At 44.3% G+C, this 22,458-nt stretch overlaps 1 protein-coding gene across 1 annotated transcript in view; it reads left to right on the top strand.

The window, feature by feature from the left end:
* LOC143934196 (cyclin-dependent kinase 11B-like) overlaps window positions 1–22,458 on the top strand; it is a gene marked incomplete in the record, with an annotated part of 108,610 nt that overhangs the window by 41,866 nt on the left and 44,286 nt on the right. The window contains 4 exon segments of the mRNA XM_077457597.1: window positions 3,838–3,960; window positions 9,160–9,255; window positions 12,756–12,911; window positions 17,246–17,311. Coding sequence (XP_077313723.1) covers window positions 3,838–3,960; window positions 9,160–9,255; window positions 12,756–12,911; window positions 17,246–17,311 — 441 coding nt within the window.

The raw sequence follows: 22,458 nt of genomic DNA, 5'->3' as shown, positions 1-22,458 counted from the left end.
GGGATCAGTACCAGCTGATCTACGCCTTTCCTCCACTGAAACTGTTGCCACGTCTGCTTCTCGGAGTGGAAGCTGAGGGGATTCCAGTACTCCTGATTGCCCCAGATTGGCCTCAGCGGGCCTGGTACGCAGACCTGGTGCGCCTGGTGGCAGACGCTCCCTGGCAACTGCCGTTGAGAGAGGACCTCCTATCTTAAGGTCCAATCCTTCACCCTGCTTTACCATCACTGGCTATTGAAAGCCAGGTATTGAGGAACCGGGGTCTGATTCCAACTATGTTGAGGGCGCGGAAATCTTCTTCCAGGAAGATATACCATCGTACTTGGAAGGCCTACATCTCCATGTGTGAGAAGAAAGGGTGGCATCCGCGCTCCTTCTCTACATCCAGGATCCTGCTGTTTCTTCAGCAAGGTATAGACCAGAGGTTGGCGTTGAGCACCATCAAGGGGCAGATTTCAGCTCTGGCTGTCTTTTTCAAAGTCCCCTGGCGTCTCACTCATTAGTGAGTACCTTTGTTCAGGGGGTGTGACATGTAGTCCCTCCGGTGCATCCTCCGTTACCTCTGTGGGATTTGAACCTGGTGTTGGCGCTTCAGAAGACGCCGTTTGAGAGTATCGGGGAGATTCCTCTGCTGACCCTTTCACAGGAGGTGGTCTTTCTAGTGGCCATCACATCGGCCAGGAGGGTTTCAGAACTGGCAGCCTTGTCCTGCAAGTCGCCTTATCTGGTCATCCACAGGCATAAGGTGTGTTGCGTCCGCAACCGTCGTCCTTTCTACCTAAGGTGGTCTCGGCCTTTCATATCAATGGGGACATTGTATTGCCATCATTGTGTCCTAAGCCGAAGCACCCCAAGGAGGTGACCCTTCACGCTATGGATGTGGTTAGGGATCTGAAGGTGTACTTGTCTGCCACAGCTTCCTTTCGGAAGTCAGACTCACTGTTTGTTTCGGTGGCTGGTCCTAAGAAGGGCATGGCGGTCTCGTCGGCCACCATTTCCAGGTGGATCAGACAGATTTGAGTCCAAGCCTACGCCTTGAAGGGGCAGGTGCCTCCCTTTCTAGTCACGGCCCACTCTACAAGAGCAATCAGAACGTCTTGGGCCTTCCGACACCAAGCGTCAGTCGCTCAGGTGTGTAAGGCGGCGACCTGGTCGTCTGTCCATATGTTTACCAAGTTCTACAAGGTAGACGTCGGTGCATCGGCTGATGCCTGTTTTGGCCGCAAAGTTTTGCAGGCGGCCGTGTGGTTGCAATTGAATTTTTTCCTGTGTTTTTTTTTTTTTTTTTTTTTAAATATAAAAACGCAGTACTGTTTTGGTTAATGCACTGTTGCATTACTTCTGCAATGTCGCGGTCTTGGGGATCACTCCTGTTGAGGATACCCGGTTATATAAGGGTGTTTTTCCACACACTGCTGTTTTTATGTGGGTTTCGTTTCACTAGTTCCCACTTGCCATGGTGGATGAAGTTTTTATGCTGTTTTTCCCACCCCTCGTTTGGCACTGCTTGGGGACGTCCCATTTAGTTACAGAGAGGAGCTGTGTCGGTCGGTGAATATAAAAGAAAATAGGATTTTTTGTACTCGCCGTAAAATCCTTTTCTCTGTAATTCACCGACCGACACAGCACCCTCCTTTTCTCTACGTTATACTGCTTGTTGACATACTGAAGCTGCTAGGAGCAGTGGGAAGGGTTGATAGCCAGGGGGGCCCGCCCCCCTGGGGCGGGATTTAAGTTCTTTGTATTGTGTAAAAAATTTTACCTAGTTTCTCCTAATGGCAGGCTATACAACCCATTTAGTTACAGAGGGGAGCTGTGTTGGTTGGTGAATTACAGAGAAAAGGATTTTACGGGGAGTACAAAAAATCCTATTTTTTACTTAACTGTAAAATTCTGTTCCAGCGTTTTCTCCTCTTCCTCAGTTTCTCTCCATCAGCCAGTGTTGACAGGGAGGAGCAGGGGTAGGGTCAACCAAGGATGCTGTGTAGGTGATCAACACCCTTCTTATCAACACTGATGACATCATTGGTTGTTGGGCCACCGGTGGCTAGAAGGTTGTAATGGTGCATAATAAAAACCTGTGGCTTTGTATAACCATAAGACAGGCTGATTCATCTGCTGGCTTGTGTACATTTTGTGAGCAATTTATAGACATTTTGTCAAGGTGCCCCGGGGGGCCTGGGCACCCTGGTTGAAAAAGTCTGATCTAGATGACTTGAACATAATAAAATGGTTAAGTCAGATAAAACTTCAGATGTTTTTTTTTTTCTCAGCAGTATTGTGGTGCTAGTCCACATCACTTGCAATCCAAAAGCTTGAACATTGCATGTCCTTCATTGCTTTACTGGTAGTTCAGCTGAGTTTGAATAGTGATTGATGGATCGTCCCTCTGCTTTCCCCTTCATAGACTAAAAGTTCATTATTCTTTTATCCCTTCTGTGACAATTCACTTAAAATCATTACATTTATTTTTATATACGTATAACACAAGTACACAAATCTGTCTCATATCAATCCCCTGTAATACCCTGCACAGAAGCACTAAGATGGGGGGGGGGAATGCTTTCAGGATCGTAGTTTTAATGAGTGTGCTGCCGTTTCTTTATTGATCCCTCACAAGTTGTGTGTTCTGGACAAAGCTGTGTGACTTAAATTTAGTGTAGCCTGAGAGAGGGCCATCATCTAGCTGTGAGCAAGACCAGATGACACAACTTCTCATTCATTTGACAGGTGAAAATAATTGGTGTGTGTGCGTGTGTGTGTATGTGTGTATATATATATATATATATATATATATATATATAATTATAATATTGATGTTCCTGGATTTCTAGCAGTGCTGGCTTCTTGACTAGTGTTCCACAAGCTTGTTTCCTCTGATATCCTGTAAGGGTACTTCTCATGCCCTCAGCAGATCCCTGGGACACCACCTCCTAGCGAGTTGGGTTGGGTTAAGAGGTAGCCTGGTTGGTCATAGTATGAATGCAAGTTGAAGGAAATAGTGTTGCCTAGTCAGTGGCTTACTTTTCTATTCAATGCAAGTATAAGCTTTTAGGCTGGATTCACACCTATGCTTTTTTAGTGCATTTTGCAGATTTGCACTGCAGAACATGTTCCATAGGAAACCATGATAAAAGGACTGTAGTGCAAATCTGCAAAATGCGCTAAAAATGCAAAGGTGTGAATCCATCCTTTAGTGTAGGTTCTCTTTGCTTTATAGGCTTTTACTGAAGGTTCTCTTTCATTGTTTTTCAGGAAAGCAGGGATCAAATGGAGGAGTGCAGATGCCTGTATGAACTTTTGTATAGGTTGTGCTGTCATAATACAAAGTTGTACCATTTCTGGGAAAAAACATTTATAGTAACTGACACAGTTACATCCTTTCTAATCCACTGTACACACAAATTTATCTGTTCGGTCTGCAGCACACAGGGCTTTTTTACTATAAGTTATAAGGCATCCAGTCCATCACTTTGAAGCAGTTTTCATTCAATCTCTTTCCCTGAGGAAAAATCTGTGTTCCAATCACTGAATATACACTGAACAAGACCGGTTGTTTTATCAGAACACCATACTCTCAGAACAGTCTGTTTTCTTGAAAATTATGCCTATGTTTAAAGTTATCAGAAAGCTAACTGCCTAAAATGATTAGTCTTTGGCATTTATTAAAGGGCATCTCCACCTTAAACTGCTGAGTAGGAAGCTGTAGTGTAGAGTTAAAATTTTGTTATTGGGTAGTCTGAGTCTTCTAAACACAGAACAATTATATTTTTCTACGTGTCTGTACCTTAATGCTTCTAATATTTACTTTATTTCTGATGGCTCTTCATTCTACAGCAGCAGCTCATCATAGAACTGCCAGGGAGGAGCATGGCGACAAATCAAAAAGCATCTACCGTAGTCGTAGCCCCTTGCGTCTGCCACGTGAAAAGCTAGAATTAGCAGATGGAAGGAAGCAAGGTACGTTTTATTCTCTTGAAAGTATATGTAAACCCTCAGCTCATAAAACAACCTTTTTAGTTTAAAATGGAAATGAAACGCAAAATAATTTATATATACCTATAAAAAAATATATATAAACACCCTTTTACCCTTGTATGTAAGGGATCACATGACCTCTGTTCTCAGTGTGCAGTGGGTGAGATCATGTAATCAAGCAAGGAACTGTGAGACCCAAAGTTTTACTGTGACCCAGGCTAGAGACATTCAAATGTTTTCATGGGGGAAAAAAATAGTAAATAAAGAAAAAATAATCTAGTGTATATCAGGGCTCAAAATATCAAGTCCTAAGCCACTAACCAGGCCTTAAGAGTTACTCGCCATCAAGTGCCCCACCCACCCCTAACCCGCCCCTGAACACACCCTCATAAATTCTCTCATGAAATTACACTGTTAAATGTTTTATGCATAATTAAGTCACAAAAATAAATATTAATGACAAATTTAACAATATTAAAATAAAGCATATCAGTGCAGCCTCATCAGTGCACCCTTATCAGTGCTCATCTGTGTAGCCTGTCATTGCCCATCAGTGCCAAGCAATCCATCAGGAAGGAATCGGACTCTGCCGGGCCAGATCACACAGAGCGGCGATCTCCCGCTGAGATGTGGCTTGTATATGCATAGCCAGCCGCTGTCCTGCATAGCCAAGAAGTGGATTTTGGCTATTCATTTTCAAGCCATGTCTCAGCGGGAGATCCCTGCTCTGTTATCCGGCTGCCCAATCCTTCTGACAGTTTCCTGGCCGCACTGCTTCTACCAGAACTGATCAGCCAGGAAACTGTCAGCCCAGTCTGCCCCTGCTCCTCGCTCGCCCTCCACTAATTTCCACTCGTTAAATGTGAGCAAGTGAGTGGAAATTGTGAGTGCTGGTGTATACAATTGTGACACAAGTCATATTGTAATTAAATGTTATTAAAAATGACCTTTCCTTTTCAATTTGCAGCCGCTGTAATTTTCTGAAAAAATGCAATATGGCTACCTGGAGGAGTTCTGGACACAGAATACCCCCCAGAAACATAATTTCCTGCTTGCGTGATTGGCTCACTGATTTTTCGAGAAGTCTACACTAAGATATAAGTCAGATTTCGGGCATCCCCTGCAACAAAAATTTCATTTTTGGTGCGATACTCCCAATAGGAACAAGTCTAAAGTGATACAGGCCCAGCAGTTTTCCTCATTAGAACCCTACAGGTGCACAGCTGATTGATAATTAAGAAACCACTCCCATTAGAGGAACAAATAGTGATTTCTTCAGAATAACAGGTAGAAATCTTCAACAAAGTTTGTTAAAATCCTTGCAATGTGCATAGCTCTCCCAGAGGGGAATTCATCCTCAAAGGTCACAGGAGAAGCAGTGAAGTCCTCCAAGTCAGGTCTCAGTCCCCCCTTTTTGCTGTTTTTACAATAAAGTTGTGATCTCCAAACTTTGACCTGGGGACCAGATGCGGCCTTTGCTTGCTCTTATCTGGCCCTCGGGGCACTATTTTCATTCACTGATACCAACAAAGGGGCATATTTTCACCACTTACACCAATGAAGGGGAAAAATACCTGCCTAAGACAACGATGGGGCTCAATTTCTCCCACTGGCACCAACGATGGGGCGCAAATTCTCCCACTGGCACCAGCGATGGGGCGCAAATTCTCCCACTGGCACCAGCGATGGGGCGCAAATTCTCCCACTGGCACCAGCGATGGGGCGCAAATTCTCCCACTGGCACCAGCGATGGGGCGCAAATTCTCCCACTGGCACCAGCGATGGGGCGCAAATTCTCCCACTGGCACCAGCGATGGGGCGCAAATTCTCCCACTGGCACCAGCGATGGGGCGCAAATTCTCCCACTGGCACCAGCGATGGGGCGCAAATTCTCCCACTGGCACCAGCGATGGGGCGCAAATTCTCCCACTGGCACCAGCGATGGGGCGCAAATTCTCCCACTGGCACCAGCGATGGGGCGCAAATTCTCCCACTGGCACCAGCGATGGGGCGCAAATTCTCCCACGGGCACCACCAACGATGGGGCCGCAAGTTCTCCCACGGGCCCCACCAACGGTGGGGCCGCAAGTTCTCCCACGGGCCCCACCAACGGTGGGGCCGCAAGTTCTCCCACGGGCCCCACCAACGGTGGGGCCGCAAGTTCTCCCACGGGCCCCACCAACGGTGGGGCCGCAAGTTCTCCCACGGGCACCACCAACGGTGGGGCCGCAAGTTCTCCCACGGGCACCACCAACGGTGGGGCCACAACTTCTCCCACTGAGGCGTTCTTTCCTCACTGACATCTAGATGTTTTCTACTCCTAGTGCCACAGTCCGGCCCGCCTGAAGTCTGATGGGACAGTAAACTGGCCCTTTGTTTAGAAAGTTTGGAAACCCCTACATTAAAGTATAGAAAGCTGGCAAGTCCATGCTAAGATGGGAAGCAGAATGAGGGAAAAAATAGAAAGAAAAATTTTTGAAAACAAATGTGTTGTGCTGTAAGCAGATTACATCCATAAAATCTGCATCTACAGAGGACTGTGGGGCTTGTTTTTCAGAGCTCATGTACTGCTTTTCAAGAATATGTAGATATTTAATTATCGCTATCCTGGCCACAGTTTTACATAAAGCTTATACAGGCTAAGACGGGTGCTCAACCTTCTGAAGAGCAAAGGCCATTTAAATGATTTGGTAATCACAGGCCCTCCCTGGAGCATGGCACGAGGTCGTCATTGCGACACTTGATACACAAACCGGATGTGTCTGGTCACCAAACTTTCTTTACAGATCCTCTGACCACAGACCAGCACTGCGGTGTGGTGGTCAGAGTATCTGTAGGGAAAGTTTGGTGACCACAGACATACAGATCATGCAAATCTGCTCAGTTTTCAATATTTCATCTGGAATAAATATTAAGGACATTATCGGGTAGGACCCCCAGGATTCATACAGAGGAGGTTTTTCCGATCCCAGAGATCCACAGGCTTTCTGTACTTCTAAAAACATCCTTGTATGCCGACAGAGATACTTGGACCCCTACAGAATGACCCATTTATCTAAGTGCTGTCCATGCTCTCTAGCAGGTGAGCTGCTAGAGAGCACTGAGGTGCCACAACAATTCTAAGGAATAGATACTAGTCACCTTATTTATTGGTTGGAATAGATGGTTTATCTACCCCTTCACCCCATTTGACACTGTTGTGTCTGCACCTGGACTATATTTTTGTATATATCAACCACTGCACATTTATTTGGTTGGCACGAGTGTGGTCACTTTGCACATTGCTGTTATTATTTATTTATTTGCACTTCTTTATTTTTCTGTGTCTGTATATTATATGCTATTGGATGTATGTTTATGGATATTTATTTTGATCAGCTCTCTTGATATATTGACAGGGCGACACCATCACTCTATAATTCATTGCACCTTTTTAGTCACGGATTTGCTAATTGGCGTTTGTGTCAGTTAAAGAGGTTGTAAATCCTCGTGTTTTTTCACCTTAATGCATCCCATGCATTAAGGTGAAAAAACTTCTGTCAGTGACCGCCCCCCCCCCCCCCCCTTTTTACTTACCTGAGCCTCTTAATTCTCTCGGCGCAGATGCACTCTCCCTCTTTGCATGGGGTCCCGGCTCTTGATTTTGTAGTTTGATAGCAGCGCAGCCATTGCCTCCCACTGCTGTCAATCAATGACATTGGCATTTGTGTCTATAAACGCCAATGCTGGCCTCGAGAGCACACCCGCAAGGTAACCTCCCAAGAAAGCGTTTCTCCTAGGGGGTTACCTAATGCGAGGCGGAGTGGCAAGAGCCGCTGTATGAACCCAGAAGAGGAGGACCGGGGCCACTGCAAAACGAGCAGCACAGTGGAGGTAATTTACGTATGACATGTTTGTTATTTAAAAAAAATAAAACACGAAGATTTACAATCACTTTAAGTTACACTTTTTAAAGTGATAGTGTGAGAACATCACCTGTTTACATTTATGGGTGATAGTTTGTGAACTTGTATACATTGGTTTTACTGTGGCCATACTGGTATTTCTAACTAAAGTCGCAGGAAAGGGCATGAGAGCTTCCAGCCAGTCAATATAATTTTAAAAAGGTCAGTAAACCCAGAACTGATTACATCGGTTTTTGGCAAATCCTGGAGAGTAAAACTGGCTGACAAATTACTATTTGTCTCTTAGAGCATTGTTTCTCAGCTCCAGTCCTCAAGGTACCCCAGCAGGTCATGTTTTCAGGATTTCTATTATATTGCACAGGTGATTTGATCATTTTCACTGCCTTAGTAATTACCACAGCCATTTCATCTGAGGGAAATCCTGAAAAATTACCTGTTGGGTGCCTTGAGGACTAGAGTTGAGAAACACTGTCTTATGCCCTGTACACACGATCGGATTTTTCCAACAACAAATGTTAAATGTGAGCTTGTTGGTGTAAAGTCCGACTGTATATGCTCCATCGATCATTTGTTGTTGGACTTCTGCCAACAAATGTTGGCTAGCAGGTTCTCAAGTTTTCTGCCAATAAATGTTTGTTGTCAGACTTTCCGATCATGTTTGCACACGTCCGTCGGAGAAAAGTCCACACATGCTCAGAATCAGGTATGTGCTGAAGATATAACTAGCAGTGGTAATGGAGATATTGTGTACGTCTTGTACGTCACCATGTTCGTAATTGCTGGCCAACATTTGTGTGACCGTGTGTATGCAAGACAAGGTGAAGCCAACATCCTTCGAACAAAAATCCACGATTTTGTTGTCGGAAAGTCCGATCGTGTGCATGGGGCATTAGAGTATATTGGTGAGATCTCTTTGCTTGAGTCCTTAGGTCTATACACGTCCTGCAGCCCACACAATGGGTTGCCAGGCTCCCTAATGGATTTTCCATTTGTATTTTTTACATTAAGAATTAAACATTAGGCATGGATATGCTCAAACCTGGGTAAGAACATCTGGAGGTCCATAGAAAGACGGGAGATCCTGTCTCCTAATATGTATAAGAAGTAAAACGATTACTCATACCACTAATTCCACTTATAGAGGTTATAGTTAAAACAAAACACAAACTTTATTTTTAACAGAACCCTTGTTCGCTTCAGTACCTCTCATTAATGCCTGTAACTTAATGAATTTCTTGCCAGAGTTTATATAACTTTTCACTTTTCCTTCCTTCAGTCAAAGAGGATAGACCAGATGTAAGGGATCTTTTGTCTGACTTACAAGATATTAGTGACAGCGAGAGGAAGACCAGTTCTGGGGAATCTTCTTCAGGTACAAAAGCTATTAATTGATCCGCTTTATTGCAAGCATACGAGGACTACATTTGCCAGATGAGCAGGAATGCCAATTTTCAGATTTTAGTCTGATTTCCTCCTATATTGAATTGTATTGTAACTGTATTATCTGCCCTCATGTTGTAAAACGCTGCTCAAACTGTTGGCACAATATAACTGCTGTATAATATACATGTTGAAGTGTGATGGCTTGGTGCACCAACTATGTCCACTTTCCTAAAAGGGGAAGAATTTTGTGAGAATGGGTGTGGTTTCATGATCCTGCAGCCCAGTTTGTCAGGCTTTTTGCATTTTTTTTTCAATTCGTTTTTATTAAAGTTTTATGAGAAAACAGTTACATAAACATTTAGAGAAAGAAAGCAAAAATATATAACGGAAATAAAAAGGATACAGAAGTATGCAGTCAGTGTAATGTAAATTAGGTACATTTCTCTTTTAAGTCACTCAGTAATAGGTGAGCAGGAACATAACGGTACTCTACATAAACCATCGTTGACTAGTTAAAACTTATATTCCTTCTTAGCCACACTATGTACTCTGTACTCTGACCGCTCAGGCCGAGTCTGTTCCCAGACCCTAGATAGAGTATGTACCAGGTAGGTATAGAAGTTACTCTGAAAGGAAAAGTTAGAAGTGGGAGGGGGGGGTGGGGTCTCGTGGTCCAGTCAACTTACGTCCACCCTAGTGGGATCTATTTTAGGGCATGCATCCACAGGGGGTTCCCTTCTAGGTTTTGTACCAATTTGTCCACACTTTCCACTTCTCCACTAACTTCTTTCTGTTACAATTCCTACTAGCAATTAGGGTCTCATATACAAAGTGGGTTTGGGTAGTCGCAAGAACTTCAGAGACGCTTGGGGCTCTATCAGATTTCCAGTGTTTTGCTATAAGTGTGTGAGCAACCAGGAGTATATGTGTAATCACTACTCTGCAATCTGGAGGGAAGCCATCAATTCCAATATTTAGTATAGGTAGGGTTGGATTAGGCCGTTATACTGGAAATGGTGCGGAATATAGAATTTCAAAAGCTGGTTAGATTTCTACAACTCCAGAACATGTGGAGTAAATTTCCTATGTCCCCACAATTTCTCCAGCATAGCGGAGATCCCCTGGTGGCCAAACCTGGAGATCCTATAAGGTGTGAGATACCATCTCAAGGCGATTTTTTTGTGATAGTTCACAGTGGTTGATGGATTTAGAGGACTTGTAGATCGATCGAAAGGCCTCCCTCCACTGCAGATCCCTTTCCCAGCTCACATAAGAATGAGATTTAACAAAGTCCATCTTATTTTGAAATAGGTTATAAAAAAGGAAAATTCTGCCATGGGAGAGGGAGGCAGCATTATAATACCGCCATGCCTCTCTCGGGAGGAATACTTGGTGAGATCTAATAGATCCCAAAAAGTGTAGAATTTGGTAATGCTTGTATTTGTCTGAGGGTAAAAGATCATATTGGTTCTGGAGCCTGAGAAACTTAATAGGGTTAGTTTTGTCGTAGAGATCAGCGAGGAACTGGATCCCCTTGTCGTGCCATTTAGCTATGGAAAGATTTGGGATAGTATGCTTGAGGGTCATTTATAGGTATGGCGACTTCCACTCCGCCCTTCTCGTCTGGGGCTAGTTTTTGGAGGGTTCTCCATGTTACTATCAAGGCTTGGATGGTGGGTTGGAGTTTATCCAAGAGAAGGAATGACTTTAATCGTTATTCCGGCATGAAGCCTTCTCTAATTCTACCCAGGGTGCTGCTGATGTAGGGTTAAGCCATCCTTTAATTTGTGTAAGAATAGAAGCTCTATAATAGTCCTGAATATCTACTAGACCCATTCCTTCCGCTACTCTATGCTTTAATAGTAATGCTTTTGCACATCGTGGTCGTTTGGGTCCCCAAATAACCTGTTGAAGTAGCGAGTTTAGGGATCGGAATTGTGAGTTCCTAAGGGGAATTGGGAGCATTCAGAATAGATAAAGAATTTGCGGCAGAAGTATCATTTTGAAAGTATCCAGTCGACCCGACCAAGTCAGCTCTGTATTAGTTAGCTTGTCGGCTTCCTTTCTGAGTTTCTCTAGCAGAGATGGGAAATTGGTAGGGCTAGTTGTTGTAAGTCAGCTGTCAATTTGATACCGAGATATGAGATATAATCTCTGCTCCAGCTGTAGGGGAATTCCTTCTGTAATTTTGTTCTTGAGAGGGGGAGGGATACCCAGCTCCAAAATCAATGATTTTGTGGAATTTACCTTTATAGTAGGAGATCTTACTGAACTTCACTAGGGTGTTGTGTACCTGCCATAGAGAAGTACCTGGTGCTGTCAGAAACAGAATTATGTAATCTGCAAATAGATTTAAAACATGGGTCCTACCCTGCACATTGAAACCAGTGATGGCGAGGTCCGTTCCCACCCTCTCCGCCAGTGGTTCAATGAGGAGGTTAAAAATAGAGGGGGACAGAGGGCATCCCTGCCGCTTTTTGCAATTTTTTTTTATTTTTATTTTTTTCATGGGAGGTCACTGCAGCTTGTGGTCCCACTTCGTTCTCGTTCCTCATGTGTCTGCATAGATGGATCTGCTGGCAGATCATAAAGAGAACTCTGCTGGAACCAGTGAATACATTTGCATTATCCATCCTCATTCAGAAGGTAGGTATACCAGTAGGCATTGGGAATTAGCTTGTGTGACTGCCAGATACATCAGGGTGAACTTTAGAGGTGTTTAGCAGGTAATCAGTGGGCTGCACACAGGAAACAGATTCTTGAGTATAAGACCTCATGCACACCATATGTTATAAAAATGCCAGTAGCATTAGCTGTAGAATGCCATGTTAAAAATGTGAGTTTTTGCATTAGCATTTTTACCGAATTTGCATTTTTTTTAACTAAGCTTTCCTCCCATAAAATCTTGAGGCTTGAAAATGCTAAAAAAAAAAAAAGACTAGCTGCATTTTCAGCGTTTTTCAGCATTAGAGCTCCTCTTCAAACACACTAGTTTTATTTTTTTACAGTCTAAAAACACCCTGCCAAAAAATGCTGATAAAGCCTATGTGTGCATGGACATGATGTGGACTTAACTGGCTGTAGAAAAAAACCGCCTGATGCCCAAAACAGCAGCTGTTAAAAGCCCAGTGTGCATGGCAGGCCTAAATCTGTTTTGACAGTTAAGGGTTTTTATTTCATGTTAACCAGCTTTTAACAGTGGAGCCACAAAAATGTACACATGTGTTGCAAAGCTGTTGAATATACTGGATTTAGACCAAAGTGCTGATTAATCAGTGGCAACAGTGCAGTGCAACAAAGGTGGGGGAGTGCCAGCTGTGTGCACCGATCAGGTAAAGAAAAATGCTCATTCTGTGATGTGTTTTGTGCACCTCGCTGGATCCTCTATATTCCTAATCCACTCCTATCACTGCACTGATGCTCAGTTTTTATAAAATTCCTCTCACAAGCCCTGTAAACCCAGCTCCAATAGATGTTCTCTATTTTCAGGAGGATCTGCTTCAGGGTCTGAGGAAGAAGAAGAAACCAGCTCTGAGGGTTCTGAGGAAGGGGAAGAGGAAGAAGAGGAGGAGGAAGAAGAGGAAGAGGAGGAAGAAGAGGAGGAAACTGGTAGTAACTCAGAAGCAGCCACAGAGCACAGTGCAGGTAATTAATAGTGACTAATGGAGATCGTAATAATAGAAACACATATGTCATTCCAGTGCAGTCATGATGCTTTCTGCAATGAAAACAAATTGAATGTTATTTGCTTACTCTGTAATCTCTACTTCCACCATCTACTATATTTTGTTGTGCTTATCATACACTACCATCCTGTTAATAGGATGTTGGCACAGTGTGGTCTCAGGCACACTGTTTGAATCATTTTAAAATAGCTTTTTAGGGATCATCTGCCTTTTAAAACCTAAGTTCAGCCAAAATGAATAAAAGAAAAAAAACCTTAAATTCAGTACAAGGGACATAACTCACAATCAGTAGGACGTGTCCCTTGTTCTGATGCCTTTTCTGTTGGATGAAATCCTTCTCGGTTAATGCCTCACCGTCCCTACTGTCATAATCTTCCAGTGCAGCAGAGCTTAATAGAACTGTGGGAACTGTCACAGGCTCTCATCAAGAGTGCCTGACTAAGCCCCCATTCCACCCAGCTGCTTCATTCAAGCGCTTCCATGGCTTCCAGGGGTCGTTAACAGGAAACCCTCAATCCTGAGAAAAGGTTTTAGTCCCCAGGTAATAAAACAAAAATGCAAAAAAGGAAAATCAACCCAGGCTGTACTTTACATGATGCAGCATCCAAATAAAGGTATGCAATCCAGAAACAGAATGTATCAAGCTTCATGGTCATTCCGGATGATCCTGGGCCGACCGTTAGCAAGGGCGCCGGGATCTTGCTCTGCGTTCCTGTTGAGGCAGTGGCGGTGAAACTCCCTGGCCGTCCCAAGATCTGGGTAGGGCAGTCTAGTTCTGGCACCCTAATGGCCGGTGTAAAAACAAAAAAAGCTGTGGCAGCCGAGAGGACTTGAACAGGGAAAAGGATCGAATGTGCTTTTTGACCAGAATCGAGAGTGGATATCTCCAGGTTTAGGTAGCTCCTCATGAGCGGATAAGGTCGAGGAGTGGTCTCAGCAGGCCTTGACGATAGTGTGTGGCGACATAAATCCAGAAAGAGCTGGATCTGGGCTCCATCAAAATCGAATGGGCCTTTCTGCCATGGTGCCCACATTATGGCCTCCTTAACCATGCACTTGGCACAATACATCTCGTGGGGTTTCTTGGGAGGCGGCTCTAGATGCTGGGACTCGATGGACCTGGTCTGTTTCGATCACAGATGGTGGGTCCCTGAGAAGCTGATTGAAAATAGCTGTAACCAATATGCGGAGATCTACTCCCATAGTAGCTTCAGGGATGCCTTTCAGCCTGATGTTGTTGCGCCTGCTGCAATTCTCTGCATCTTCCACCTGCAATTGCATGGTAATAAAGTGTTGCTGATAGGCAGTGACCTCAGTCTCCAGTGTGTCCATGCGAGATGCATAGGCGGTTTGTTGCTCTCCCAGCAACTGTAATCATAAGTCCGCAGCCTGTACGTTGGACCGGAAGTCCTCAATGTCCTCTTTTAGGGCCCCTGTCCATTGCCCCAGCATATGCTGTATATCAGCCTTCATGGGAAGGGCCTGGATTAATTCCCTATCAACCTCCCTGGGCTGAGTAGGTATAGGGTTTAGCGGCGGCATCGCCAGAGTAGGTATAGGAGACAGTGAGTGGTTGCCAGATCTCACAGCCGCCGCTTTCTGCAGCATTGGGCTAGAGAGCTGGCTAGGCCCTGCAGCCTGCTCGCTCTGATGGGTCGGCACCATCTTGGATCCGGCCGCAGGCAAATCCTTGGGTCTCACGGCTAGGAGTCGGGTGACGTAAGGATGGCTGGGAACGCTCTGTTATTTAGAGCCTTTGCTCTTCCTCGACATGCGACAATCAGGTCCGTGGGTAGGCTAGAAATAGCTGAAACGCTCTCCGTTTGCACAGAGCTCAGTCTCTGTTTCCTTACGCCGCCATGGTCAAGCCACAACCCCCCCTCCCACTGCTCCCCTTTTTTTTATTTTCAAGGGACCAAAAGTATTTGGACAATTGAACCAAAACCTGTTTCATGGCCATTGGCGCATCGCAGTACAGATGAACAATGATCTAAAACGCTTCAAAAGCAACACAGGAGCTTTTGAAGGAAAATAAATGGAATACTGCAATGGCCTAGTCAATTGCCTGATCTCAACCCAATTGAGCATGCATTTCACTCGCTGAAGGCAAAATTAAAGGCAGAAGACCAACAAAGAACTGAAGACTGCTGCAGTTAGAGCATGGCAAAGCATTGGAAAAGAGGAAACCGTCTGTCTGGGTTCCAGATTTCAGGCAGTCATTGCCAGTAAAGGATTCTCAACAAAATATTAAAAATGAACATTTTATTTATGATTATATTCATTTGTCCAATTATGTTTGAGCCCCTGAAAATGGGGGGGACTGTATAAAAATGGTTGCAGTTCCTAAAATGTATACTTGATATTTATGTTCAACCCCTTGAATTAAAGCTGAAAGTCTGCACTGGACTGTTTCGTTTTAATTTTATTCTGGTGGAATTTAAAGCCAAAAGTATGAAAATCACAACTCCTCCTCAGCTTTCCAACTTCTCCCAAATCCTAGCTCCTACCTTTTCACATATGGCCCCCACAGGTCCTCTCCCCTTTTCACAAATCATCCTTCCACAAATCCACCACAGCCCTTCTCAGCTCTCGCAGAATCCAGCCGGCACCGCTCTGTTAGCTATGCCTTGGCTTTTTTTTTTTTTAAAACCATACTGGTTCATGCAGCTCTGCCTGTTAGGCTGCTTTCACACTGGGGTGAGCATTGATGGTAAAATGCTGCTAGTTTTAGTGGCACTTTACTGTCATTTTATCGGCGCTATTCAGCCACTAGCGGGGAGCTTTGCAGGCGATTCGGCAGAGGTGCCCATTGATTTCAGTAGGCGGGAGCAGTATATACACTGCTCCTTTACTTCCCTAAAGGTGCTGCTTGCAGGACATTTTTAACATCCTGCCAGCACAGCACCCCTGAAAAATGCCCAGTGTGAAAGGAGTCTTAATGTAGCACAGCCGAGGAGGAGTTTCACTGCTCATCACTTGGCTCCATGCTACACAGGTGGCAGACGGAAAGAAGCCGCCTCTCAAAACAGCATTTTAAAACAAAATGTGGATGTTTGCGGTGTTGGGACCCAGGGTAACCGACCTGCAAATGTGGGGCGTGATGTGCTCTGGATGCTAGCACTAGCACACAGAAGCTGGTGAAGCAAGTAAGGGAAAAAAAACACCCTCTTACCAGCTTCTATGACAAGTGGGAGAGGACAGGATTGCCGGGGGTGGCGGAACTCTGGCTGAAAAAGAGCCCTGTTGATAACGTTGACATTTTCTTCCATTTTAGACTTGAGCGCCTGGAAAAAAAGGCTGAGAAACACTGTGCTAAGCTAACCTTTGTCTCTTGGGGACCTGTGATGAGATTATGCCTGTTTTGTTGAGACGCACACTTTAAAGGGAGCCTGTGCTGAGAAAAATATAGAGAAATATGGAAACTGCCATATGTTGCTTCTGAAAATGCTAATTGAGGGACTGGTATTCTGATTCTCTGGTTTCAGTACTTTGAATCACTGTCTGAGAACAAACATGCAGATTAGGAGTTCTAACTTCACTAGGGGTGCAACGGATTGTCACCGATCCGTGATCCAAAGGGGTCACCCTGTTCGGATTGCACACGCCGTGATCCGCGGAGCGCTCCGCTGCCTCGGCCTTAGGAAAGGCCGCGGCTCCAGCCTAGCTCCGGCCCACCTTTGTACACCCGTCGGCCGTTTACAATATGATCGCTCCATCAAATGACGGAGCGATCACTTGTAAACAAACCGGCATCATGTCATGATGCCGGTTCCTCTCTCCCCTCTATGTACTGATCTGTACAGTGGAGGGGAGAGATCGGATGGCAGCAGCACCGTGGGCTGGATCTGTAGTGCCCACAGCGCTGCTCTGTGACAATTTCAGTCACAGCCATCCCTCCATACCCTGCCGATACGCTGCCAGGGGGGAGATTGTGGATATTACAGTGGGGGAGATTGTGGCTATTACAGTGGAGACTATATGGTGGTGGAATTTTCATAGGTTTTTGCAAATTCAATTATTGCTGATCTGAAAAATGATCCAATCCGTGACTCTGATCCGAGGAACGATCCGATCCATGAGTTTTTTGATCCGTTGCACCTCTTAACTTCACTGGATGTGTACTTATTCCAGTCCACAACTCAGTGTACAGGACAGCAGCGTGATGGGTAGTTTTTAATATGGGGTTAGCAATGCTAGGCCATGTATTTCTCTTGGCATGGGATTCCTTTAAGGCAAGCTAAGGTAGAAAAGAAAAAATGACTGAGCCATATACTTTGATGTATTTCTTTGCAGAAGAGGTCAGTGAAGAGGAGATGAGTGATGACGATGAAAGGGAGAATGGAAATCACGTACTTCTTGGTAAGATATCTTGCAGTAAGTGACTCATTGTGCGATTGTTTGCAGTTCTAGGTCATTTAAGGACTCAAAGACTTTCCTTTTGCACCTGCTTTTCCAACTATTTCTCTGTGGAAACTGGAAGCATCCTGATAAGTTGTTTGCTCCTCCCAAGCACTCATTAGCTTTGTATCCATTTGTTGAAGATTTTGTACAAAAGTGAACCTATTCCCACCATGGTTCCAGCCGTATCTTGACTTTAGAAGAAGGTGCTTACTATTCCGGTAGAGGACCAGTCTGTCTTAACCTCTTGTCTATTGGTTCAGTTTTTTCATTTTTCACATACATGTTAAAATCAGCATTTTTTTGCTAGAAAATTACTTAGAACTCCCAAACGTTATTTTCTGAAAGCAAAGGCTCTGGAGAATAAAATAGTGCCTGTTGCAATTTTTTATGTCATGCTATTTTTGTGTAGCCGCTTTATCATATTTTCAAGATGGCTAATCCGGTCGTCAGCATCCGTTGTCACAGAGTTCCCCAGGCCGGAAACCCTCCACTTTGGTGGTGAGGAGGATCTGTTTTGGGAGTGTTACCTTCACTGGAATAGTAAGTAGAGCCGCCTCTCCCTCCCCTCAGGCACGGCGGGTACTCCCTAGGGTAGTTCGTCCTTGCAGGATCACCTCCTACCTTCCAGGTCAAGAGGGTCAGTCTCCATGCCGCCTTCTCAGTGTCCTCCTGTAGTCCTGCAATGCGGCTTGCAAAATGAGAACATCCGCATCACCCATTTGTGGTTCTGTACAGTTTTTTTTAGAGTATGCTATTACTTTTGGGAAAGCCCGTCTGAGCAAAGGACCTCTCCTCCTGTGGTGGATCGGGCATTTTTATATTGAATCAGGCTACCGTGTTTCCAAAGGATCCGGCAGGCCAGGAGGTGGAATTGGTATATGTTATACTACTGCCACTCCGGGGTTAGTTTTGGCTTGTGGTTTCAACACTTCCTGCTTGGACCACGCTGTTACTCCAGGGTTTAAGTAAAGGGCAAGGGCCCCTGGTTTGTGCTAAAGGGGCAGACCAAGTGGTCCAGGGCTTCCAGCAAGTGTGCTGCCTCTTTGGATGCAGCTTTGCTATTTTCGAGTTCTCCGCCTAAGCCAGTGGTTCTCAACCTCACTCCCCAAAAGGGCCATGTTTTCAGGTTTTCTTTCCTTTGCACAGCTGCTTTAAATCAATATCAATGACAGCGTATAGATAAGAGCCATTTTATCTAAGGGAAGTTCCCAAAACATGGCCTGTTGGGCGTACTTGAGGACTGAGACTGAGAACCACTGGTCTAAGCGGTGGTGCTTTGGTAAGTTCTTTTGGCCCAAGTGTCAGTCTGCCAACTAGGTGCCTAAAATGGTCCTGGTAGACTTGTTCTCCCAGAGAGAACATCTTTTTGGGACTACGTTGGATGACATCTTCAAGTTTTCCTTACCGTTGGCAGAGTGCCTGTCTCCCACAGTCTAGTAGGGCAGTGGTTCTCAACTTGGGGGTACTTGAGGACTGAAATGGGTCTTATCAATATCATGTCGTCTCCCCATCCGACCCCCCCCCCCCTCCTCCCAGAGTAGGGGCGTCGACTTCACTGACCTGTGGACCTCCCTGCACTCCAACAACTGGGCCCACAAACTGTTTTGTCTGGCCAGCAGGGAAATTCTTTCTATTCAATTTTCACCTCTCCCATCTCGACTGCGGGCTCTTTACGGGGTGGTGCATGTACAGGGAATGTTGCCCCTGTTCCGGACCCGGGGGAGGTTTCTCAGGGATTTTACTCCAACCTGTTTACGGTTCTGATGACAGAAGGCGTTTGCCTGTTCCTGGATCTTGAGGCCCTCAATTTCCTTGTGAGGGTGCAGTTGCTCAAGATGGAATTCATCCATTCGGGGAGGTCTCCCTTCATCAGGGGAATTTCCTGGCCCCCATAAATGTCTATGCGTACCTGCATGTTTCCATCTGTACCAGGCACCAACGCCCTTTGCGGTTGGGTGTGCACTTTGCTGATCTTTGGACAGGCCTCAATTCTCCAGGAGTCTACACTTCATCTTTGTCTCGGCACACCCGGGCCAAGGTGTTGCTTTCGCTGGATAAGCTCCAGTCAACGATTCAGCTGCTGCTGTTCCGCAGGCAGGTTTCACTGCGATCTGCATGCAGGTTCTGCGCCTCTTGGTATCCACCTTCAAGGAGATCTGGTTTGTGCAGTTCCAAGAGGTCTGCAGATGGAAATCCTCTCCAAGTAGGAGACTTCTACACTGTCCTTGGACAGTCAAATGTGCCTGGCCCATGGGGTCAGAACCTCTCTGGTCTGGTGCCTCTGGCTGGAGAATCTTTTCTTCTGTGGCACTGGAAGGTGGTCACTGTGGCTACCAGCCTTTCTGGCTTGAGGAGAAGTCCTAGGAGCAAGGTTGGCTCAAGGACACTGGAAGAGTCTTGACTGCCAACCTGTGTCCTGGAGCCTCGGGCAATTGGAATGTGTTTGGAGCAGTGGACAGAGCTTCCTCATGGGTGCACAGTCAGGTGTCTATCAGAAAATGTCAATCAAGGTGGCACAAGGAGTGAAGCAACAGCTCTGGAAGCTTCAGGATTCTTTTGCCAGCTCTCTCTGCAGTGTACATTCCAGGAATGGTTACCTGGCAGGTGGTTTATCTGAGGAATGAAAAAAAGGGGAAAAACTGCGCTACGGAATACAAATGGTATTGGACGGAAGCTGCAATTCAAAATGTACACCAAGAATACACCAAACAGAAATAGAAAAAAGAAAGAACTGCGCTAACCACGAATACCCAAAGTGAGTAGGGTATGTATATGTGCCAGACCCACAAAATGGGTCTTAGTATCTTAATGTCTCTGAGACCACCTCCAAAATATAGTGCAAACCATATACAAATAAGTGCAATTAAATACAAAAACAAACCATAAATGCGTGTCAATGATGTGAATTCCCCAAACACAATATGAGTATATCAAACTCTGTGCATATACCCCTAAAAAAATTAAAAATTGAATATGAAAAAAATGTTTGCAATTTTTACATAAATGAACTATCGAAAAAATTGTATTTAGAGACACTCTATATAATGTCCATATAGTCATATATCAAAAAATAATAATAGAATGTCCATATGGTAAACGAACACCAGTGAAGTAAAACTTCAAGTGGAGTACAGCAGTGAAGAAAAAACTTCAAACAGCTGAGTTATAAGTACACAAATTAAAAATCTTCTCCAAAGATGTAATGTGCTTTTCCCATCACCGAATGAGTGAATTGGCTCCTCACCAGATCCAAGCGACCCCCCGTTACAGAGGGTCACCACAGGCGACAACAGTCAAAGGATATCCGGATAGCGCTTCCTCCTCAGGCGATCCCAAATCTTTCACGCGATAGGGTTATGGCTGTTATTCCACATATCACTCCCAACTGCAATGACACAAACACATGACTTTCAGTCTGATAGACAGGGTAGCACTGCTATTATGTTAGGGAACATAATAGCAGTGCTACCCTGTCTATCAGACTGAAAGTCATGTGTTTGTGTCATTGCAGTTGGGAGTGATATGTGGAATAACAGCCATAACCCTATCGCGTGAAAGATTTGGGATCGCCTGAGGAGGAGGCGCTATCCGGATATCCTTTGACTGTTGTCGCCTGTGGTGACCCTCTGTAACGGGGGGTCGCTTGGATCTGGTAAGGAGCCAATTCACTCATTCGGTGATGGGAAAAGCACATTACATCTTTGGAGAAGATTTTTAATTTGTGTACTTATAACTCAGCTGTTTGAAGTTTTTTCTTCACTGCTGTACTCCACTTGAAGTTTTACTTCACTGGTGTTCGTTTACCATATGGACATTCTATTATTATTTTTTGATATATGACTATATGGACATTATATAGAGTGTCTCTAAATACAATTTTTTCGATAGTTCATTTATGTAAAAATTGCAAACATTTTTTTCATATTCTATTTTTTATTTTTTTAGGGGTATATGCACAGAGTTTGATATACTCATATTGTGTTTGGGGAATTCACATCATTGACACGCATTTATGGTTTGTTTTTGTATTTAATTGCACTTATTTGTATATGGTTTGCACTATATTTTGGAGGTGGTCTCAGAGACATTAAGATACTAAGACCCATTTTGTGGGTCTGGCACATATACATACCCTACTCACTTTGGGTATTCGTGGTTAGCGCAGTTCTTTCTTTTTTCTATTTCGGTTTATCTGAGGAGTCAGGAGCTGGAGTGGTTGCCACACCTGGAACTGTTTTGCCACGGTACCTTCAGTTGTGCACAACATTATTATTCACTATATGTTAGAGCTGCACAATTGTCAAGAATCGTTATCGCAATCTTTCACAATTATTTCTATGCAAAGAATTCTCTCTGCTCTTCTGAAGCCACAGCCCTCAAGAGAAAGGAAGAGAAAAACTGAGCAGTCTGCCAAGAATCAAAACATTCTTTATCAGTTTAACTTAAGTATAAACATCGTAACAATTTGTCAATGGAATAGACTTTGTGGAAGTGAAAAAAACTAAATCTTTTTCTGGCATTTGTTGGTTTCAAGTTAAAATCATTTTTTTTGCTAGAAAATTACTTAGAATCCCCAAACATTATATATATTTTTTAGTAGACACCCTAGAGAATAAAATGGTGGTGGTTACAATATTTTATGTCACACTGTATTTGCACAGCGCTTTCAAATGCAATTTTTTTTTTGTTTATTACTTAAGTGCCAGTTCACACCAGACGCAGTCCCGTTCAGTTCCGTGCTCTTTTTTTCTGCACTAAAAATGCATGCACAGTGTTTTGCTGACCGGAACTGACTGTATTGGTGCAGGAAAAACGGAACTACATCTGGTGTGAACTGGCCGTTAATCAATTAAATAAATAAAAACTAACCAGTAAAGTTAGCCTTTTTTTTTTTTATATAATGTGAAAGATTGAGAATCGTGAGAGAATTGTGATCTTTTTATTCTAAGCAAAAAAAATCGTGATTCTCATTTTGGCCAGAAACGTGCAGCTCTACTATATATCCAATTTATATACAGGTAAGAGTGCTGGCGAATTTCCATCCATCCTCTGCCCTGTGTCCCCCGTTTGTCAAACACCTGTTTATTCTGCGTTTTTGTTTTACT

This window comes from Lithobates pipiens, unplaced genomic scaffold (assembly GCF_037356315.1).
Source record: "Lithobates pipiens isolate NorthernLeopardFrog02 unplaced genomic scaffold, aLitPip1_a1.2 Scaffold_27, whole genome shotgun sequence".
Lineage (NCBI taxonomy): Eukaryota > Metazoa > Chordata > Amphibia > Anura > Ranidae > Lithobates > Lithobates pipiens.
This window is presented reverse-complemented; position numbering and strand designations above follow the sequence as displayed.